General features: G+C 37.0%; 2 protein-coding genes across 5 annotated transcripts; both read right to left on the bottom strand.

Annotated features, from left to right (window-relative positions):
• Positions 1-422: 422 nt before the first annotated feature.
• LOC106129744 (chymotrypsin BII) lies at positions 423-6,567 on the bottom strand. Its single transcript, XM_013328406.2, has 8 exons — positions 6,436-6,567; positions 5,208-5,229; positions 4,577-4,721; positions 3,994-4,163; positions 2,546-2,635; positions 2,148-2,242; positions 1,229-1,298; positions 423-673 (listed from the first exon to the last, which is right to left on the bottom strand). Exons 1-8 carry the CDS (start codon positions 6,481-6,483, stop codon positions 525-527), a joined length of 789 nt encoding a protein of 262 aa, XP_013183860.2. The 5' UTR covers positions 6,484-6,567; the 3' UTR covers positions 423-524.
• A 1,590-nt stretch (positions 6,568-8,157) lies between these two features.
• LOC106129742 (A-kinase anchor protein 17A) lies at positions 8,158-15,713 on the bottom strand. Of its 4 annotated transcripts, none has more exons than XM_013328402.2 (11): positions 15,440-15,713; positions 14,404-15,218; positions 14,053-14,260; positions 12,526-12,624; positions 12,078-12,222; positions 11,587-11,739; positions 11,062-11,136; positions 9,767-9,920; positions 8,954-9,175; positions 8,584-8,701; positions 8,158-8,293 (listed from the first exon to the last, which is right to left on the bottom strand). In XM_013328402.2, the coding sequence occupies exons 2-11, from the start codon at positions 15,168-15,170 to the stop codon at positions 8,186-8,188; spliced, it is 2,049 nt and encodes a 682-aa protein (XP_013183856.1). In that variant the 5' UTR covers positions 15,171-15,218; positions 15,440-15,713; the 3' UTR covers positions 8,158-8,185. The 4 variants fall into 4 exon arrangements, with proteins under 4 accessions (XP_013183856.1, XP_013183857.1, XP_013183854.1 ...); XM_013328403.2 differs by having other exon boundaries at positions 15,491-15,713; XM_013328400.2 differs by having other exon boundaries at positions 14,404-15,713.
• Between the last annotated feature and the right edge of the window lie 1,422 nt (positions 15,714-17,135).

Raw genomic sequence — 17,135 nt, 5'->3', positions numbered from 1 at the left:
CTTGAAAGGCCATGTTCAGCTGTTAGGCTTAATTTTTGAACTGAGATTCAAATTGTGACAGGTTGCTAACCCATCGCTTATAAGGAGAATCACAAGTTTATAAGCCTATCTCTTAGTCGACTTTTACGACATCCATGGGAAAGAGATGGAGTGGTCCTTTTTTTTTAAGGTGCCGGGAACCAAACGGCAAATTGAGAAAATTATCTCTTAGATTAGCGCACATCATGCCATAAGCATAACCCAGAGTTGAGGGTTGAAATTTTTCATAATGATATTTTCATAATACCTATATGTAGATCACAAATTAGAATCACACTGGTAAGACTGATTTAGGAATTCAATCGATTTTCTAAATATCAGAAAATAGATAATTATAAATTTATGATTATTTTTTAGGATAACAATAAATAATAACTGGCATCTAACAGAATACTTAGTTTATTGTTTGATAAGTCGCCGTGATGTAAAACGGAAATAATTAACGAAATAATTTCAAGATATCTTTTCTGATGAAATAACTTAAATTAGTTGACAAATCTGACAGCGTCGACTTCTTCTGAAGAATCTTCATCCGAAGAATCTTCTTCTGATGAGGAATCATCTTCACCAGTTGGCAGGGTAATGCCGGCGGTCGATTCGATCCAGTCCCTGTAGCCGGCAGGGTTGAGGAAAGCTGAAAAAATTTAAAGTTCTTTATTGGCACTTATTTTTAAATCATAATGCACTTAGTTATAAAGCGGAAAATATCATTTATGTTAACTTATAATAGATCTGTTCCAAGGTGGATCTGGTCTGTTGATGATACTAGCAAGTATACACAAAGTTTTGGCCGAAGAAGGGCCGTGTGGTTCCCGGCACCAATTAATAAAGAATAGGACCACTCCATCTCATTTCCCATGGATGTCGTAAGAGGCGACTAAGGGATGGGCTTATTAACTTAGGATTCTCGTTTTAAGTGATGGGCTAGCAACCTGTCACTATTTTAATCTCAATTCTATCATAAAGCCAAACAGCTGAACGTGGCATACCAGTCTCTTCAAGACTTTTGGCTCTCTCTACCCCGCAAGGGATATAGACGTGACTATATGAATGAATGAATGAATGAAAAAGACTACATAATCTAAACTTATATGAATTAGGCTAACTGTAATGGACGCCTTAGTTCATGAAGGCGATGGTGGTATGAACAATAAAGTTATATTGAAATGTAATCAGCAGCTATACTTACTGCCAGAAGCAGGGTCTACCAAGATGCCGTATTGGACACCGTCGACAATAAGGGGTGCTCCGACATCGAACTAAAAAGAAAATACATACATACATACAAAAAATCACGCCTCTTTCCCGGAGGGGTAGGCAGAGACTACCTCTTTCCACTTGCCACGATCTCTGCATATTTCCTTCGCTTCATCCACATTCATAACTCTCTAAAGTACTCTCTGTATATTCATAAAGAAAATACATATAAGTAATTAGGTATTATAGCAACAATACTGAACTTCTATGGAATATAATCTATATCTTTCTATCCTACACCTACTTCCATATAAGATCATAAGGCACAATCCAAGCTGGACTGAATCTAATCCAGGAAAATCTTGCTTCGTATTACCTGATCTGCCCGCTCCTAAAAGTAAGTTGCTCTGACAGGCAACCAGGAAAGGCGTCAATAGAATAATGACGTGAAATCCAAGGATATATAAATAATACCTTGGATATTTTTTTTTTTATATATATGCAAATATTTTTTGTGGGCAAAAGAAATAGATATGATAAGTCTTCTAAATTTAATTGTCGGAAGATTAGCGGTGATGGGTACCAGCTATTTGATACAGGTACTACCTTGGATATTATTTATGGATAGCGGAAGCGATGATTCGGGCTAGACCGCCACCAAAGGGAAGATCTTCCACCAGGCTAGGTGTTATGCCTGGGGAACCGCGGCTGCGACGATGTAGGGACGGAGTCGATGTAGAGATGGTATGTGACGTTAGTGATGTCGCAACGTATGTTATTAATCTGAACAATGTATTCTCTCGTCCACATTCTATTCTAAGTTAATCTAAGTTAAGCGATATGAAGTATCCTATAATAATGAATAAAAATTTTGAATTTGAATTATGTATATAACAGTATAGTAGACTCACGTCAGTCGGCTGACCGTCTGCGCTAGAGGCGACGATAGCACCGTTGTCATCGGACTGCACCTCCACACTGACGCAACGCAACTGCTCACCGGGTCCTGTAATACAAGCACCATTTATAATCTTTCCTTATTAAGGAATTGGTAATATTCCACCCTCAACCCCCGAATTAAACATTTTTTGATGTGAAACTCTTCCTTAGTCAGACAGAGATATATAAATGTCGTTGGTATAAAAATGTCGTACATGCGAAATATACAACAAAGTAATTTATCCCTTGTGGGGTAGCCAGGGTCCAATAGTCAAGAGACTCAACGGCCACATTGGATATTTTTAACGAGTTAAATTGCATTTGGGCAAAATACAAAACCTATTCAAAATTGGAATTCGAAAAGAATTACCATTGTTTTCGTTCTGGCCGTATGCGCAGAAAGAACCAGATGACGGGATCTCTGCACCCTCGGAGGCGAGCACGGGAGCGACGATGGAGGCTAGATATGAAACAATTTACAAAATACATAAGTACCTACTTATATTTTGTTTTCAATTATATAATCTACGAAGTTCACCGTGGAAAATAGAAAACTCATAATTTCGGTTGCTCCATGATTGTGTGTAGAAACACATTTTGCCATTAAATTGTATGTAAGTAAATACCTACATACATATATAAATAACCTGCAGAGATTACTGCATGGCAACCGTCCCCATCGCGCCCACCGGAACAGGGCGCGAAGAAGTAGGAACAGTAGCTCTTTTACCAGGTACCGCAATGTACCAGGGCGCTTCACGCCGACACGTTAGGCCCCTAAGGCAGGCTAGTCAAGATTAGAACCCATAAGGTTGAGCGTTGCATCCGCTCGCGAGTTTGCATTGCTCGCATTGCTCAAAGGCAAAGTCCAAGGCCGAGGTTCGTCCCAACTGGGAGCCCCTTGCGCGCTTTTGCCGAAAAGGCTGTTAGGAGGAGCGTCAAGCCATCGCCTAAAAACGTTCCGCTGTAATAGTGAATGCCCCTCAGGCAAACTATGTTCTCATAGTCAAAAAAAAAAAAAAAAATTACTGCATGGTTATTGTAGAAATATGATAAAAAAAATCTGCGGTTTCTCTGAGCGCTCTCCTGTACACCCCTAGGAACATACATTGTTTGCTTATCATCCTCCCGGTTGAAGTTTATAAGGCAGTCTAATCAGGATATTACTATATACTTATATGCAAATGAATTCACAGAAATTAATTGTAGTAATCTATATTGCAACTGTATCTACTTCAAGCAAAGCAGCGGACAAGTTCCTTCCCGTTTAACAAAACCAACCAAACTTTGGAAGTGCATCGGGACATTTAGATAAACCAGTTCGCGGAACTTGTTTTAATTAATACAGCCATCGATCGCCGAGTTTTAATTGTGGCGGAAAACTTTCCGAATCCAACTATCGGAAAAATGTCCACGTTACACGAATTAGTACAGTCCTTGGCTTTATTTCAGTTAAATATTGCGCTTTGTACTTTGCACGCAAATATTTATAGTAGGTAGTTGTACGATGTGCACTATATCTCTTTCCCATTAATGTCGTAAAAGACGAGTAAGGGAAAGGCTTATAAACTTGGGATTCTTCTTTTAGTCGATGGGCTATTCACTATTGCACTATGTCACTATTTGTATCTCAATTCTATCATTAAGCCTGCTGAACGTAAACTGAACGTAAGGGAAATAGGCGTGGTTACATGTGTGTATGTATTTATATAGTACGGTACTTACGAGGTAATTACTAAATCTCTTTACTAGGTATATGCTGGTTTCAGATGCCTATGTTATCAGATGATTGACAGATGATAAGATATACCAACTTACAAGTGAACTCGACGTTCCTGTTGAGGCTAATGAGAGCGATGTTGTTGGCTCCAGTAGCGGCGTTATAGTTGGGGTGAATCCTCACGTTCACATCCACGCTGCTAGTTTCCAGGACCAATTCAGGTCGGATGACGTCCACAGCTCCGTAGCGGGACCAGATGAAGCGAGCACTGGAGACACACCTTTCTTTACACTCGAAACTAAATAGTTTTTTTGTAAAGACAGCTATTGTTGGATATACCAGTTGGTTCATTAGAAAAAAGACGTAAGCAACAATAAGGAATTGCCTTCTAACGGTAGTAGTTACACAGAGAGCAGAAATTTATAGTAACAAAGTTTAGTGACTGATAGTGTGTTTGTAAGGATCAAAATTCTTGCTCTTCTGGCTTTCTGCAGATGTTAAATATAAGACAATACATTGTATGTTTCATGGGCGAAGCCGTGGCGGGCCGCTAGTAATCAAATACAGGCAATGACGTGACCAAAACTGTGACTGTTAGATAATGCTTGTAGCATTAAGTCCGCGCTATTGTACATTACAAATTATTTCAATAAAGAATAAATAAAAGCTATAGGTACATACGGTGCGACACAGCTAGCAGAGGTAAGGAGCCATCTGCTGTCGATGATGCTGCCGGCGCAGGTCCTCAGCAGGCCGCTGGTGGAGACTGCCAAGCGGAGGTGCACCAACGAGGGGGCGGAACCCGAGAGCGGGGCCAACTGGGCATCTACAAGGGAAAATTAATGGACTGGTAATGACGTTATCCGAAAAAAATAAATACATTAGATACACACTCTACAGGAAGAAGTTTTAGGTACGGAAAGTAGATGTAGATTTCTGTTAAAAATATTTTCCGCAAGAATGGAACTCGATTTCTTCAAGTGGACTGGCGTATGTCACAATACTGTGTAATGTGACACACCTACATAGTTAGTGCCGCGTGGTTTACAGAACATTAGAATAGAACCACTCCATATCTTTCCCATAGACGTCGTAAAAGGCGACTATAGGATAGGCTAATACACTGATATTCCTCTTGTAGAAGATAAACTAGCAACCTTTCAATATTTGATTGTTAGTTCCATCATTAAGCCCTACAACTAACGTGGCATTTCAGTTTTTTCAAGATTGTATGTATGTATGTACCTACTGTATTGTCAACTTTTTTGTTATAGGTACTTAACGGTTCAAATATTGCTAAGTAGGAACTTACTTTTGAAGCCAGTGCTACGAGCCTGAAAAAAAAATTTTTATAAAGTAGTTTATAGGTATTTCAATGAGTATAATTAGCATTAACATATCTTTGCATTTTCTCTGGTAGGAAGCTTATTATTTGTTTATATTTTTTTTAAGATATAAGGCATTATTCAGATATCTTGATATCGATATCATAGTTTATGCAAATATCTGCCCCCGACTGTACGAGTACCTATTGCCGAAATGGATCACCAAATAGAAAACGAAAATGTGAGTCAATTAAAAAGACCGTTTAATTAAATTTCCGTTATCAAAAAAAGTAGCATTAAAAGTGATGAATTGAAGTATTGATAAGACGTCATAGCCGACTATCGGATAAGCATTATCTTTTAATCTTAATTATATTAATCTGCTTGGAATATACGTAATTAGAGTAGGTATCTTCTTTCTGGTTTTTCCTGGAATAGTTCTATATTTATAGTATTTGAAGTAAGTATATGTAGCTGATCGTGTTAGTATGTAGTTTCCAGCTGTACAGAATTTGAATACTAGGTAGATATCCCTTTCCCGTAGATACTAATTAAGTAAATAAGCATTAATTTTCACCTAGCTAAAATGATCATCCAAAGAGAAACCTGTTCTAATGGTTTCTCTAAAAGGGTCTCGGTCTACTTATCTGTCTTTCCCACTAGCGGGTCATAAGCGGAGAATGAACTCCTTTCCAAGAAGGAGCTTCCTAAAGCCAAGAAGTGATGTTGAAGTATCCACCTTTAAGGTAAAGCAAAATCTAAACACCATTGCAATATCTACACCTTTTACTTCAGTCGTTTCGTCGCGAGTAAAAAAATTCTTGCCAATAGGTAATTAATACCTTGCATATAGAGGTCTGCCGGTAATTAATACCTTGCATATAGAGCCGGCGCATCTCATCCTCCTTTTAAAGGTTTTAAACCTTGAGGATGAGATGCGCCGGCTCTAGATTGACATATTTTTATATTTACCTATCATTGAGACGGTATACCTTCATGAAAACCCTATGCAATTACGTTCAGTAGCAGCAAAATTAAGTTATCAAGTAACTACAATTAGATTCCTTCATATATGTAATTGGTATTTTGGAAACTATATGAGGGCTAATAACACCACCACATTTAGTATTTTCAACAGACTTTACAAAAAGAAATACTCAATTAGACTTTTAAGACCAATGAATACTTCTGTATTTAGGCACTAGAGATTCTCACCTGAACGGCAGCAACAATAAACAACAGTATCAAAGCGAATGCCTTCATCTTGCAACGGTCAGCGACACACTAATTACAATTCCCAATTAAATTGTAACATCAATAATGTTATCAAATCGCCATTATATCTTAATCCCCGATAAGCGACACTAAACCCAGGGATGTTGAGACTTATTTTAATCCTAATCGTCATTTCCTTTGCAATCAGTACCTACCTACTTATGGTAAGTTCGGGTAATATGGCCTTAGTTGGAAAATTTGTGAAATTTACTGAAATCAGAATATAACTCATCTATGAGTGTTCTCAGTTGCTACCATACTTCGGGACCTGAGGTTTCCGACATCTCCTTCCACTTCATCCGTCCTGCAGTGTCTTCAATTTCAAACTATTAGTACCTACACATATCATATTTCGCGAGGTCAAGTCGAATTTGAATCTATATAATATAATAAATGTGGGACGATATTATTCCTATATTTATGGTGTATCCTGGATACCTACAATTTTTTTTGTTCGTTTGTAACCTCAAACGTTTAAAAAAATTTTAATACATACATACAAACATATAGTCACATCTATATCCCTTGCGGGGTAGACACAGCCATCAGTCTTGAAGAGACTGAAAGGCCATGTTCAGCTGTATGGCTAAATAATATTTAACAAATTGTATATTTCAGTAGACAGATAAACAAGAATTTTAGGCCTTTTCACTCGACAGCCTTTATTGCCCGAACTGACCTTAGATAAAATTCCAAAAATCGGATAAAGGGTATTACGATTTTATAAGCGATTAACTATTAATCATTGACATCCTATGTGTATTGAATCGTCCTTATCTGTGGCTAAAATTGATTCATTTGCTTATTGATAGGACATGATGTTTAAATATACCTACTGATAGATATATTTATCTTAAAACTTTTGGGCAAAAACATCTTGTCGGCTTGTGCTTGGAGCAAGAACCTCCAAAAGCTATAATAATTTTAAAAAATTGCCCTGATTCCGATTTGCTGATGTCTATCAAATCCGTATCAGATATATCATTCATTTTAGACCGAAATTAAAAATGGAAATAATTTCAGAACGAAAAAAACTAACTCTGATGAGCATTTTTTCACCCATCTAATATAAAGGAGAATAGAATAAATTGTGATGTGAAAGAAGATGTAGTCACAGGAATAGAAAAGGGTATGTTGAGATGGTTCGGTCATGTCGAAAGGATGAATGAAAACAGATTGACTAAGCAGATATACAAGAAGAATGTGGAGGGAAAGGTCGGAGTGGGAAGACCTAGACGAACGTATCTTGATCAAATTAAGGACGTCCTGGTAAAGGGGCAGGTTAAAAGTACCCGAAACCGCCGAGCTTGCATGAAGAGAGTTATGCATGTGGATGAAGCGAAGGAAGTATGCAGAGATCGTGGCAAGTGGAAAGAGGTAGTCTGCCTACCCCTCCGGGAAAGAGGCGTGATTTTATGTATGTATGTATAGAATAAATTAAAAATAGGTTTATTAGTAATTTTCCTTTCAAAATTTTGTAAATGTGGGCAATTTTATGAATCTCATTAACTTTTCAAAGGATTAAGTTTGAAAAGAGAAGTGAGACTTGAAAAATATTATCGCTCGTATACAAATTGATCGTTCAGCTCAATGCGAGAGAAGTTAAAAAATGTTCCATGGCGGGTGGTACAATAAACGGGTGTAATAATGAAATTAATAATGTCAGTATGTATAAATATTTTATTATAAATCATTTTTCCTTCGGGCTCTTCGACCACGACTTCCTCTGATCTCTTTCTCCTTCTTTCGGCAGAGACCAGCTCTTCGACCGCTGTCTCAGTTGAGGAGTTTCTTCTACCTGCAAAAGTATTTAACTTTAGTCAACGTGCTTCCATCCTTAACTAGATACTTCTTTTAGGCGATGGCATAAAAACCTATTCCTAACTCTAAATTTAAATTACATCATTAAGCCATATCTGCTAAATGCGCTTTTCAATACTTGTGACTGTTGGCCCTATCTGAAGAACAAACTCACATTACAATACACCACAAGAAAAACACAAACATAGACAAAAAATAAAAAGCCACCATTTGGAAAGTCAAATTGACGTACAGTAATTTTCATGCGGCCAAAATATTGATACATACCCCATTAGTAGGTTTATTCCTGGGGCTAGGCGACTTGTGCTTGGACCTAGACCTGGATTTGGTCCTGGAGCGACGACTGCGCGATCGGCTTCGGTTGCGGGAGCGAGAACGGTGTGATCTTAAAACAAAACACAATTTTTATCGCGCGAAATCTATAGCTGTTTTACTTTTTATTATGCCATGTAACAAGACCGCGATAGTTTTCCGCGAGATAATAACGGCGTCGCGCGTGTCTAGCTACAGGGGCTGGCATAGCAAGCACGTATTCCATTTTTTATTAATATTATATATCAAATAGAATGAAAAATAAATGATTATGATAGTTAAAGATACTTTTACTTCAGGAAAAATTGCAAAACAAACTGCTCACCTAGATCTTCTACTCCTAGATCGCGACCTGCGACTCCTACTTCTTGACCTCCGCCTTCGCTCGCGTGACCTTGACCGTGAATATTCACGTTCGCGTGACTTCGAGCGGGAATACGAACGTCGCCGCGAACGCGATCGCGAGTACGAGCGACGTCGCGAACGCGAACGAGCGCGGTCGTCATGTTCGTTACGATTTTCTTGTTCTGTCAACTTCTTGAAGTACCTACGGAGAAATTATAATCATAGTAAAATTTTTGATGCTAGTATAGGTGACTCTTCTGACATTTTCAACTGGTAGGAAATGCAATTTTGATTGCCATTTGAAAAAATAGTAAATCACAAAAAGCTTGTTGTCTGATACGCCAGCAGAAAATGCGTCAAACTAGAATTGCATTATGACGAATAAAATAATCAAGTATAATGGACTGACTGTTGGACTAAATACATTTTTGTATGCATTTATTTTCAGTGTAAATCATGTTTATAAGCGCATAAAAATGATGCCGACCAGGGTGGAGATTCGACTTCCGAACAAGGCGAAGACTGTCAGAAAGTGTGTGAAAGTGCAGTATAATACAGGGTTATTTCTCGAAACTGTGAAATTGCAATCAGCTGTTCCATACGTTTTGTTTGCCCGTGCATGTGCAACCTTTTACATGAAGCCGCTGATATTTTTTCGCAACTTCGAGGTTGGTCCAATAATAAAAAAAAATTGGTTTGGTGTACTGTCTCACATGTTAAAAGGATTCAATTTTTTTTTAAACGACCCTGTATAAATAGAAGCTGCATTATCTCAGTAAGTATATAAACTCACATATAATACTGATGGCTGGCGTCTGGTCCGTCGAAGTACGGCATCCTGGCGCCGAGTCCGCGTCCGCGTCCGCGTCCGCGCGCGCGGAACCGCGGCCGGTACGCGTCGGGCGGCGGGTAGTACGCGCCGCGCACCGGGTAGTACATCGGGTTGCCTGACACACACAAAATTTGCATTGACACTTACCACCCGAGGACGTGGTTTAATAAAAGGCTATTACAAAAGTACTAGGAGAATCTTTTTTGGAATATTAAAAGGAAATAATGAAGATTTGAACGTTAGAAGAGAAGGTTGGAATTTTAAAAGTCGTGTCGTGTTTTTAAAAAAGTTCCGTGTAACGAGGTTTTGTTTTTGAGAAAAATTTTACCAGTTTCTTTTTAACATTTGTGCGGCACATAAATTAACTGTCGTCACCATACGTTTATATTGAAATTTATTATTTTTAATAGACAAGAGTGCCTAATGCATAAATTGAAGTATTAAAGAAAACGATACGAGAGAGAATAAGCTCGACTTATGAGTGAGACTTGTTTACTTACAGAATTAGGTACAACTACGTTTATGATTACGATTACGATCAATTTTGACATATGAGCACGCACTTAACCCAATTCATATAAACTCCATTGAATGTTAAATAATGCATTTAACATTACCACCAATACCAATCCACGGCCATTTTTCCAATACAGTTTAAATAAATAAATAGACATACCTACCATAGACTTAAAAGCTTTACGTTTGTGTGTCTCGCTCTAACCGCACACTTTGACACTTCACACTAAAGTCACATTTTCACTTTTCACCACCTACATAATATCTCTTTTTACTGATATATAATTGTTGTACACACAAATGTAAAGCTATTGTGATTTATAACTGCTTTAATAAATTCAGTTAATATGAAGAGAGGCGCTGTAAAAAAAATTCGAAAATCTTAACTCGATGTGCAGTTTGGTTGCTTTGCAATGGGGTATTAACGTACGTTGATAAGGCATGCCTCTTAACTTCTATATCTCTTTATCCCTCTTTATCCATGAATAATTAAACAGAGAAGGAACATAAGACCTATGCCTTGTCTCTCTCTACTCCAGACAACCTACTCTAAGCGAGTAGATTATCGTTTAAGGATTCCCATATTGTCAGTCTTTTCGAAACTGTTGCCTACCCCGTTAATGGTGGATACGTGTATGTACATATTCTTAAACTTCGAGAAGAGAATTGTAGATATATTGCAACCGCGCGGTAGTAAACAATAGATATACAATTAATGTAATCAGTAATGATACTCATACTTTGCGGGAACGGATATCCGGGCGCCACGCCGAACGGGAACCCGAAGCCGTAGCCCGGCGGCACGCCGTACATTCCTGGAAAAAGTAAATACATTCGTACATACATATATCCCCTGCGGGGTTGACAGAACCAAGAGTCTTGAAAACACTGATAGGCCACGATTCGAATAGGGACAGGCTGCTAAAAGAAGAAGCCGAAGTTTATAAGCCTATCCCTAAATGGCCTTTTACGACATCCATGGGAAAAGAGATGGGATTCTGCATTAAGGCAACGTGTTAACAACCCTATCTCCGATTCTCAATTCCATCAATAAGCCATGCGTCTAACGAAATCCTTAAGTCTCTGAATACCCCAAAATATCGATAAAAAATTGATAAGTGTGTATAAGCTTAGCTGACAAAGACATAGATCATGCATCTTGTTAAGATATGGTAACATCCAAAACTCTGGTTGATTTGATAAATTTAAATTCCATTATTACTAACAAGTTAATAGGTACTTTTTTTCTTCATTTCAAAAGTTACCTGTAGCTTTGCTGTATTCGAATTCTCTCTCAGGCGTGGTCAACCTTTCAGTTTTGATTCTCTTAACCTTTTCATCTTCAGAAGAGAAGGAGCTGGCAGAGGAAGCTCGCACAGGTTTCTTTGTTTCCAGCGCCGAACGGATTACAACGCGACCTGTTAAATTTTCTTTTTTTAGATATAAAGAAGGAAACAAAATGTACAACAAACAAACATCCTGTTGTCATCAAATGTTTTACTAGTAACCTTTAGATAGCATAGAACTGAGAACATAGAAGTGTGTCAACTTTATTCTCTCTTTTATCTCTTAAGTTATTTCAAACTGGTTTCAAGCGGTCAGAGCAGCGGGCGAAAGCTAGTTTAGTAAATTTCATACAACATTTCATCTTGATTGATATATGAGTAGTAGTCTCGTTAAGCGTAACAAACAGACTTGCTCATGTATAGATAACGTTATTCTAGTAACAGGCATAAACAAATTTTAACAGAATTACCATCAAGAGCGTCCTTGAGCTGTTGCCGCATCTCTTCGACCACCTTCTCTTGGAGCCGCTTGAAGTGGTCCACCACACGAGACCGCTCTGACCGCTTCAATGTTTGCCGGTGACTTGAGTTATGATTCTGGAGTTCGGGACGCAACTGGATATATAAAAAAAATTGTAGGCATTATCACAAAAGCCACTATGAGAAAGTATTTCATTGCAATTTAACAGGTTTTTGAATGAAATGTTGGTATTATGTTTTCTTATTCACTCTCCAGTCACCAGTTTTCTAAATTATATAACACTATAAGTGATAGAACATGTTATAAAATTAAATTTTTGTAACAATGTTTCAATTTAGTGTGCTACACAAAAGTTATTTATTAATTCAGTGAGCTTACATTCTCCATTAAAATTTACAATGCAGGTCAGCATAATGAATGTATTATAAAAGGCTCACATGGTGGTGGATATGTTTAACAAGTACACTGTTTTTGGCTTGTCTCGTCACTTGTCCCATATCTTTTTCTACCTCTATGTACAATTCTGGACACTGATCCTGGACATAAGAAGCAAATTTATGGGAAGGAGTTAACCTTTTGAACGCCGGCTGAACAATGGTTTTTTCGAAGTGATACAATGTGATTGGTGCATAAGAAAAGTTTTCAGAAGTCACCTTTAGGTGTTCATGGCGGTTTAAAGGTTAACAAAACAATATTTAATAATAAAAATAATTATTGAACTGAGATTTTGAACAATACCTAAAGTAATAGATACGTAGGCAATAGACATTTAGTAGAATTGAGCTTTGTAAGATACATCTACTCGTAAGAGACTACCATGCACAAATAACAGCAAAAATGTTAACATAACCACCAGATAGTAATGTCTATTAAAAATTAAATTGAAATAATTATACATAAAACCAATATAATTAAAAAGGAACATGTGGTTTCAGGCACTTTAGAAAGGAACTGGGTTTTATCATAAGTAAATAAATAAATAAATAAATATATACGGGACAAATTACACAGATTAAGTTAGCCTCGAAGTAAGTACGAGACTTGTGTTACGAGATACTAACTCAACGATACTATATTTTATAATAAATACTTATATAGATAAACATCCAAGACCCAGGCCAATCAGAAAAAGTTCTTTTCTCATCATGCCCTGACCGGGATTCGAACCCGGGACCTCCGGTGTCACAGACAAGCGCACTACCGCTGCGCCACAGAGGCCGTCGATATGTGTCGGTAAAAGGCGACTAAGGGATAGGCTTATAAACTTGAGATTCCTCTTGTAGGTGGTGGGCTAGCTATTCAAATAGTGTCAGGTTGTCACCATTCGAATTTCCAACACAAAGCCATGCAGCTGAGCATGGACTTTCGTTCTTTTCAAGACTGTTGGCTCTGCCTACCCCGCAAGGGAAACAGATTATAAATGTAAACTTAAGGAAGCATGCAATTGAAATTAAAAACAAGTCAAGTTTTTGACAATGCAGCTGAAATTAAAATCACTTCTGGTTAAAAACTGTTTTAACTATATGATGTATCTGGCTGGATAGAATAGGATCAAACCATCTTTCTCGCAATTTCACAAAAGGATGACTAGCATCCAAACCCAAATGTACAGATAACAATTAGTGTTTCACTGTGCCCATTTCATTTCACTGTGCTAAATCTTATCTTATTAAGGTACAATGCATACTTAAAATATCACTTTTACGACAGTTTTATAGGCCCTCTGTTAGAATACCAATTTTAACTTAACATCTTAAAAATAATCAAATATCTTTTTATGAAAAGGGTGACTACCATATCAATCTTCATGTTATTTTTAAAGGAAATGAGCATAACATTTTTTTGTGTCAGTTTCCAAATAAAGCTGGCACATTGGGTGATGTCCGAAAAACAAAACTATCATACCATAAGTTCACATGATCACTCAAGTTTGAAAAGAATTTCAATTGAAAAACAACACATACCTCAATCCTCTTAAACAATTCCTCCATCAGTCTTATCGCCTGCAGTCTCTTTTGAGCCTTTAATAGTTTTCGTTGTTCCTCCAAAACCTTGACATTCACATTCAAGTTATCTTTTTGAATTAATTTTGCAAGTTGTTTTTTCTTGCGTCTCTCCTCTCGTTCTTTCATTTTTTGAAGTTTTTCAATTTCTTGTCTTTCAGCTTTTTGTCTAAAATAGATGATTAATAAGCATAACCCTAATTTAAAAAACTTTTGATAGATAAAAACAATAAATTTTACAGTGCCAATGCTCTGTCCAGTGAGGGATATAGCAGTAATTAAATGATTTAATGAATAAAATTTTATTTTTACCTTTCTTTGGCCTGTTTCTTTGCAAGCTTTTCTTTCTCCATTCTCTCTTCATCATCTTTGGTTCGCTGTCGCGCTGCAAGTCTCTCCCGTACGATTGCTCTGCGTTTTACTGCTGCATCAGTCATATGTTTAGTTTTGTCGAAATCTACTGCTATACCACACCATTCTGCAATATCGTCGCGCTTCCGAAGCAGTTTGCGCCCTCGCAACGCATCCATACAGCGAACAAACCCAACATACTCACTAAACTGCACATATGCATCAAAATACAAATCTGCATTTTGTGCAGGAGTACTTATTCCTCTCATATGCACTTTCATCTGCATTCTAAATGGATCTGCACACGGAATATCCACTTGACGAATAGCACCAAACTTTTCAAATACTTTTTTCAAAATACTCTCTGATGGAGGTGCATCATCATCTTGGTCTCTGTGATGTACAAACCACCGAATTGGTAAGTTTTCTATATGTACTGTATCTGGCCTTTCACCTGGCTTCATCTCATCCATATCAGTAGCATCACGGAAAAAGGAGTCCCATGCATGTCTACTAGGAAAATCTGATTTAGCCTCTGAAACTTTCACTTTCAAAGGTTCAGGAAAATTATTTAACTGTATAACTCTGTCATCAAGTCTTGACATAACTCGCTGCAACTTGTTAACATTATCCAGCTCAGCATCAAACCTTATCACTTCAGAACTATGCTTCGACACTTTTAAGACAGAGAATCCATCAGGTTGGATCATTTTGCGCAATTTCTCCATCAATTCCCAATTGGATATTGACTTGTTGTGGACCTTGTGGGGAGGAAGCTGGATGGAAATATTAAGTTTGGCAAATGGCTTTAAGTACAAACGCTGAGGCAAGTACAACGCCACAGCATCTGAGGTGTCCCTACATATTTGTATATTCATTGTATATACCTACAAAACTTAACCTTACAAAATACAAACAAATTCGAAACCCTAAGCAATTACAAGCAAACTAAATAATAATAATAAGAAATTGGAATGACAAACTAATTTTCTCTTACACCTAGCTTTACAAATTTAATAAAATGATATGAAATGAAAGCAGAAATGACCAAAGTTATGCTCAGCTTCCATTATGTGTCCAAGCCACAACATCGTCAAAAACATGTTTTAGAAGTCACTACACTTGAATTCTAGTCAACATTTATCATATCTTAGTAAAAAACACCGATCTTTTTATAATATAAATGAAAAAGTCTAATAAATTTTAATCCTGATTTCTCTTTTTTGGGATTTTGACTTTGACAATTTATTTTAGTTTTACTCGTTTCGTTGGACTTTGAGTTTGTTGATAGACTTTTTTTACTTGTTAGACCATGATGTCTCTAACATACAGCCTATGATAACCTTTACTTACTATATAACTTCTTGTAAAACGAAGTGATTTTATGTGGATTATTCCTTATTAATTATTTATCCTATTTTATTATTACTTCTTGATTCAAAGAATTGGCATTGCCATCCAACTTCGTAATCGTACCATCTTTCTCGGCACATTGGCACCTTTGACGAGAGCAAATTATACATATTATGTCAGGTACTGTACCGCGTGGTTCCCGGCACCAACAGAAAAAAGAAAAGGACCACTCCATCTCTTTCCCATTGATGTCGTAATAGGCGACTAAGGGATTAGGCTTATAAACTTGGGATTCTTTTAGGCGACGGGCTAGCAACCTGTCACTATTTGAATCTCAATTCTATCAAGCCAAATAGCTGAGCGTGGCAATCAGTCTTTTCCAGACTGTCTGTCCATTAACTTAATAAAGATACTATTGTCTGTCTACCCCGCAAGGGATATAGACGTGACTACATGTATGGAAAAGATAAACATATTTAAAAGAGAAATTTTATCTACGACACATCACAATTGAATTCAGAGTAGCGGAACTAGTAATAACTAAAGTTGGTAACGTAATGTCTTTGCGTAATGTGATTTTTTGTTTTTCATAGCTAGCGGCTCCGGCAGATCTCAGAGGCTCCGTGTAAATCAACTTAGAAAAAAAACATGTAGTATAATTGAGAAACCTCCTTTTTGAAGTCGGTTTAAGAAAAAACTTGTATAGTAAAATGATTTTTTATATTTTTGTTTAATATACAGAATCATTAACTCCACAAACAACATTGTATTCAATGTAGAGCTCCACAAATCTGTGTACCTATGTAATTTACATCGGATATCCATACCAATATATCCACTTACAACTATGTCATAATAAATAATTCAGCATATAATACACAGCTTTGCAAACTAAATAAATCTCTAGTTCATGCTTGTAAGACTTACAGACCTACAAATTATTTCTAAAGCGTTTGACGCAAAACTTTGCACTCGACAAAATTATCAATTTGCAAAAAAAAAATCTAAATTTTTCTTTCATGTTTTTAGTATCACCTGAACCAGTGTCGTCTGCAATTTCAGACTGAAACAAAAAAATGCAATCAAACCTTTGTAGCTTAAAATTGGTTCGTAGTTTAGTCAGATGGCAATTCGATATCAATTCAACCCATACATATTAGTAAATAAGAATACCTACTAGTCTTTAATCCTGTTAAACAAGTGGATATAAAATAGGACCGAAACCATCAAGTCTATCGGCTTCTCGTTAGTGTCCATACAAATATATTATTCTTATTATTTTCCCAAAATGCTGAAATAATTAAGAAAATGCAAATTGATAAATTTGCGCCGTACTTTGA

The sequence above is a fragment of the Amyelois transitella genome, chromosome 16, assembly GCF_032362555.1.
Source record: "Amyelois transitella isolate CPQ chromosome 16, ilAmyTran1.1, whole genome shotgun sequence".
NCBI classification, from domain to species: Eukaryota; Metazoa; Arthropoda; class Insecta; order Lepidoptera; family Pyralidae; genus Amyelois; species Amyelois transitella.
The sequence above is the reverse complement of the archived record's forward strand: the minus strand, read 5'-3'. Positions and strand labels throughout refer to the sequence as shown.

Bases quoted from the DNA above. Each gene is read 5' to 3' on its own strand.
- LOC106129744 (XM_013328406.2), bottom strand. From the start codon at position 6,483: ATGAAGGCATTCGCTTTGATACTGTTGTTTATTGTTGCTGCCGTTCAG. The intron at 5,230-6,435 runs GTGAGAATCTCT...TTTTTTTTTCAG, and splicing joins TTATTGTTGCTGCCGTTCAG to GCTCGTAGCACTGGCTTCAA. The intron at 4,722-5,207 runs GTAAGTTCCTAC...TTTCCCTTGTAG, and splicing joins TCGTAGCACTGGCTTCAAAA to ATGCCCAGTTGGCCCCGCTC.
- LOC106129742 (XM_013328400.2), bottom strand. From the start codon at position 15,320: ATGAATATACAAATATGTAGGGACACCTCAGATGCTGTGGCGTTGTAC. The intron at 12,223-12,525 runs GTGAGCCTTTTA...TTATATATCCAG, and splicing joins TTAAACATATCCACCACCAT to TTGCGTCCCGAACTCCAGAA. The intron at 9,176-9,766 runs GTGAGTTTATAT...ATTTCTCCGTAG, and splicing joins GCCAGCCATCAGTATTATAT to GTACTTCAAGAAGTTGACAG.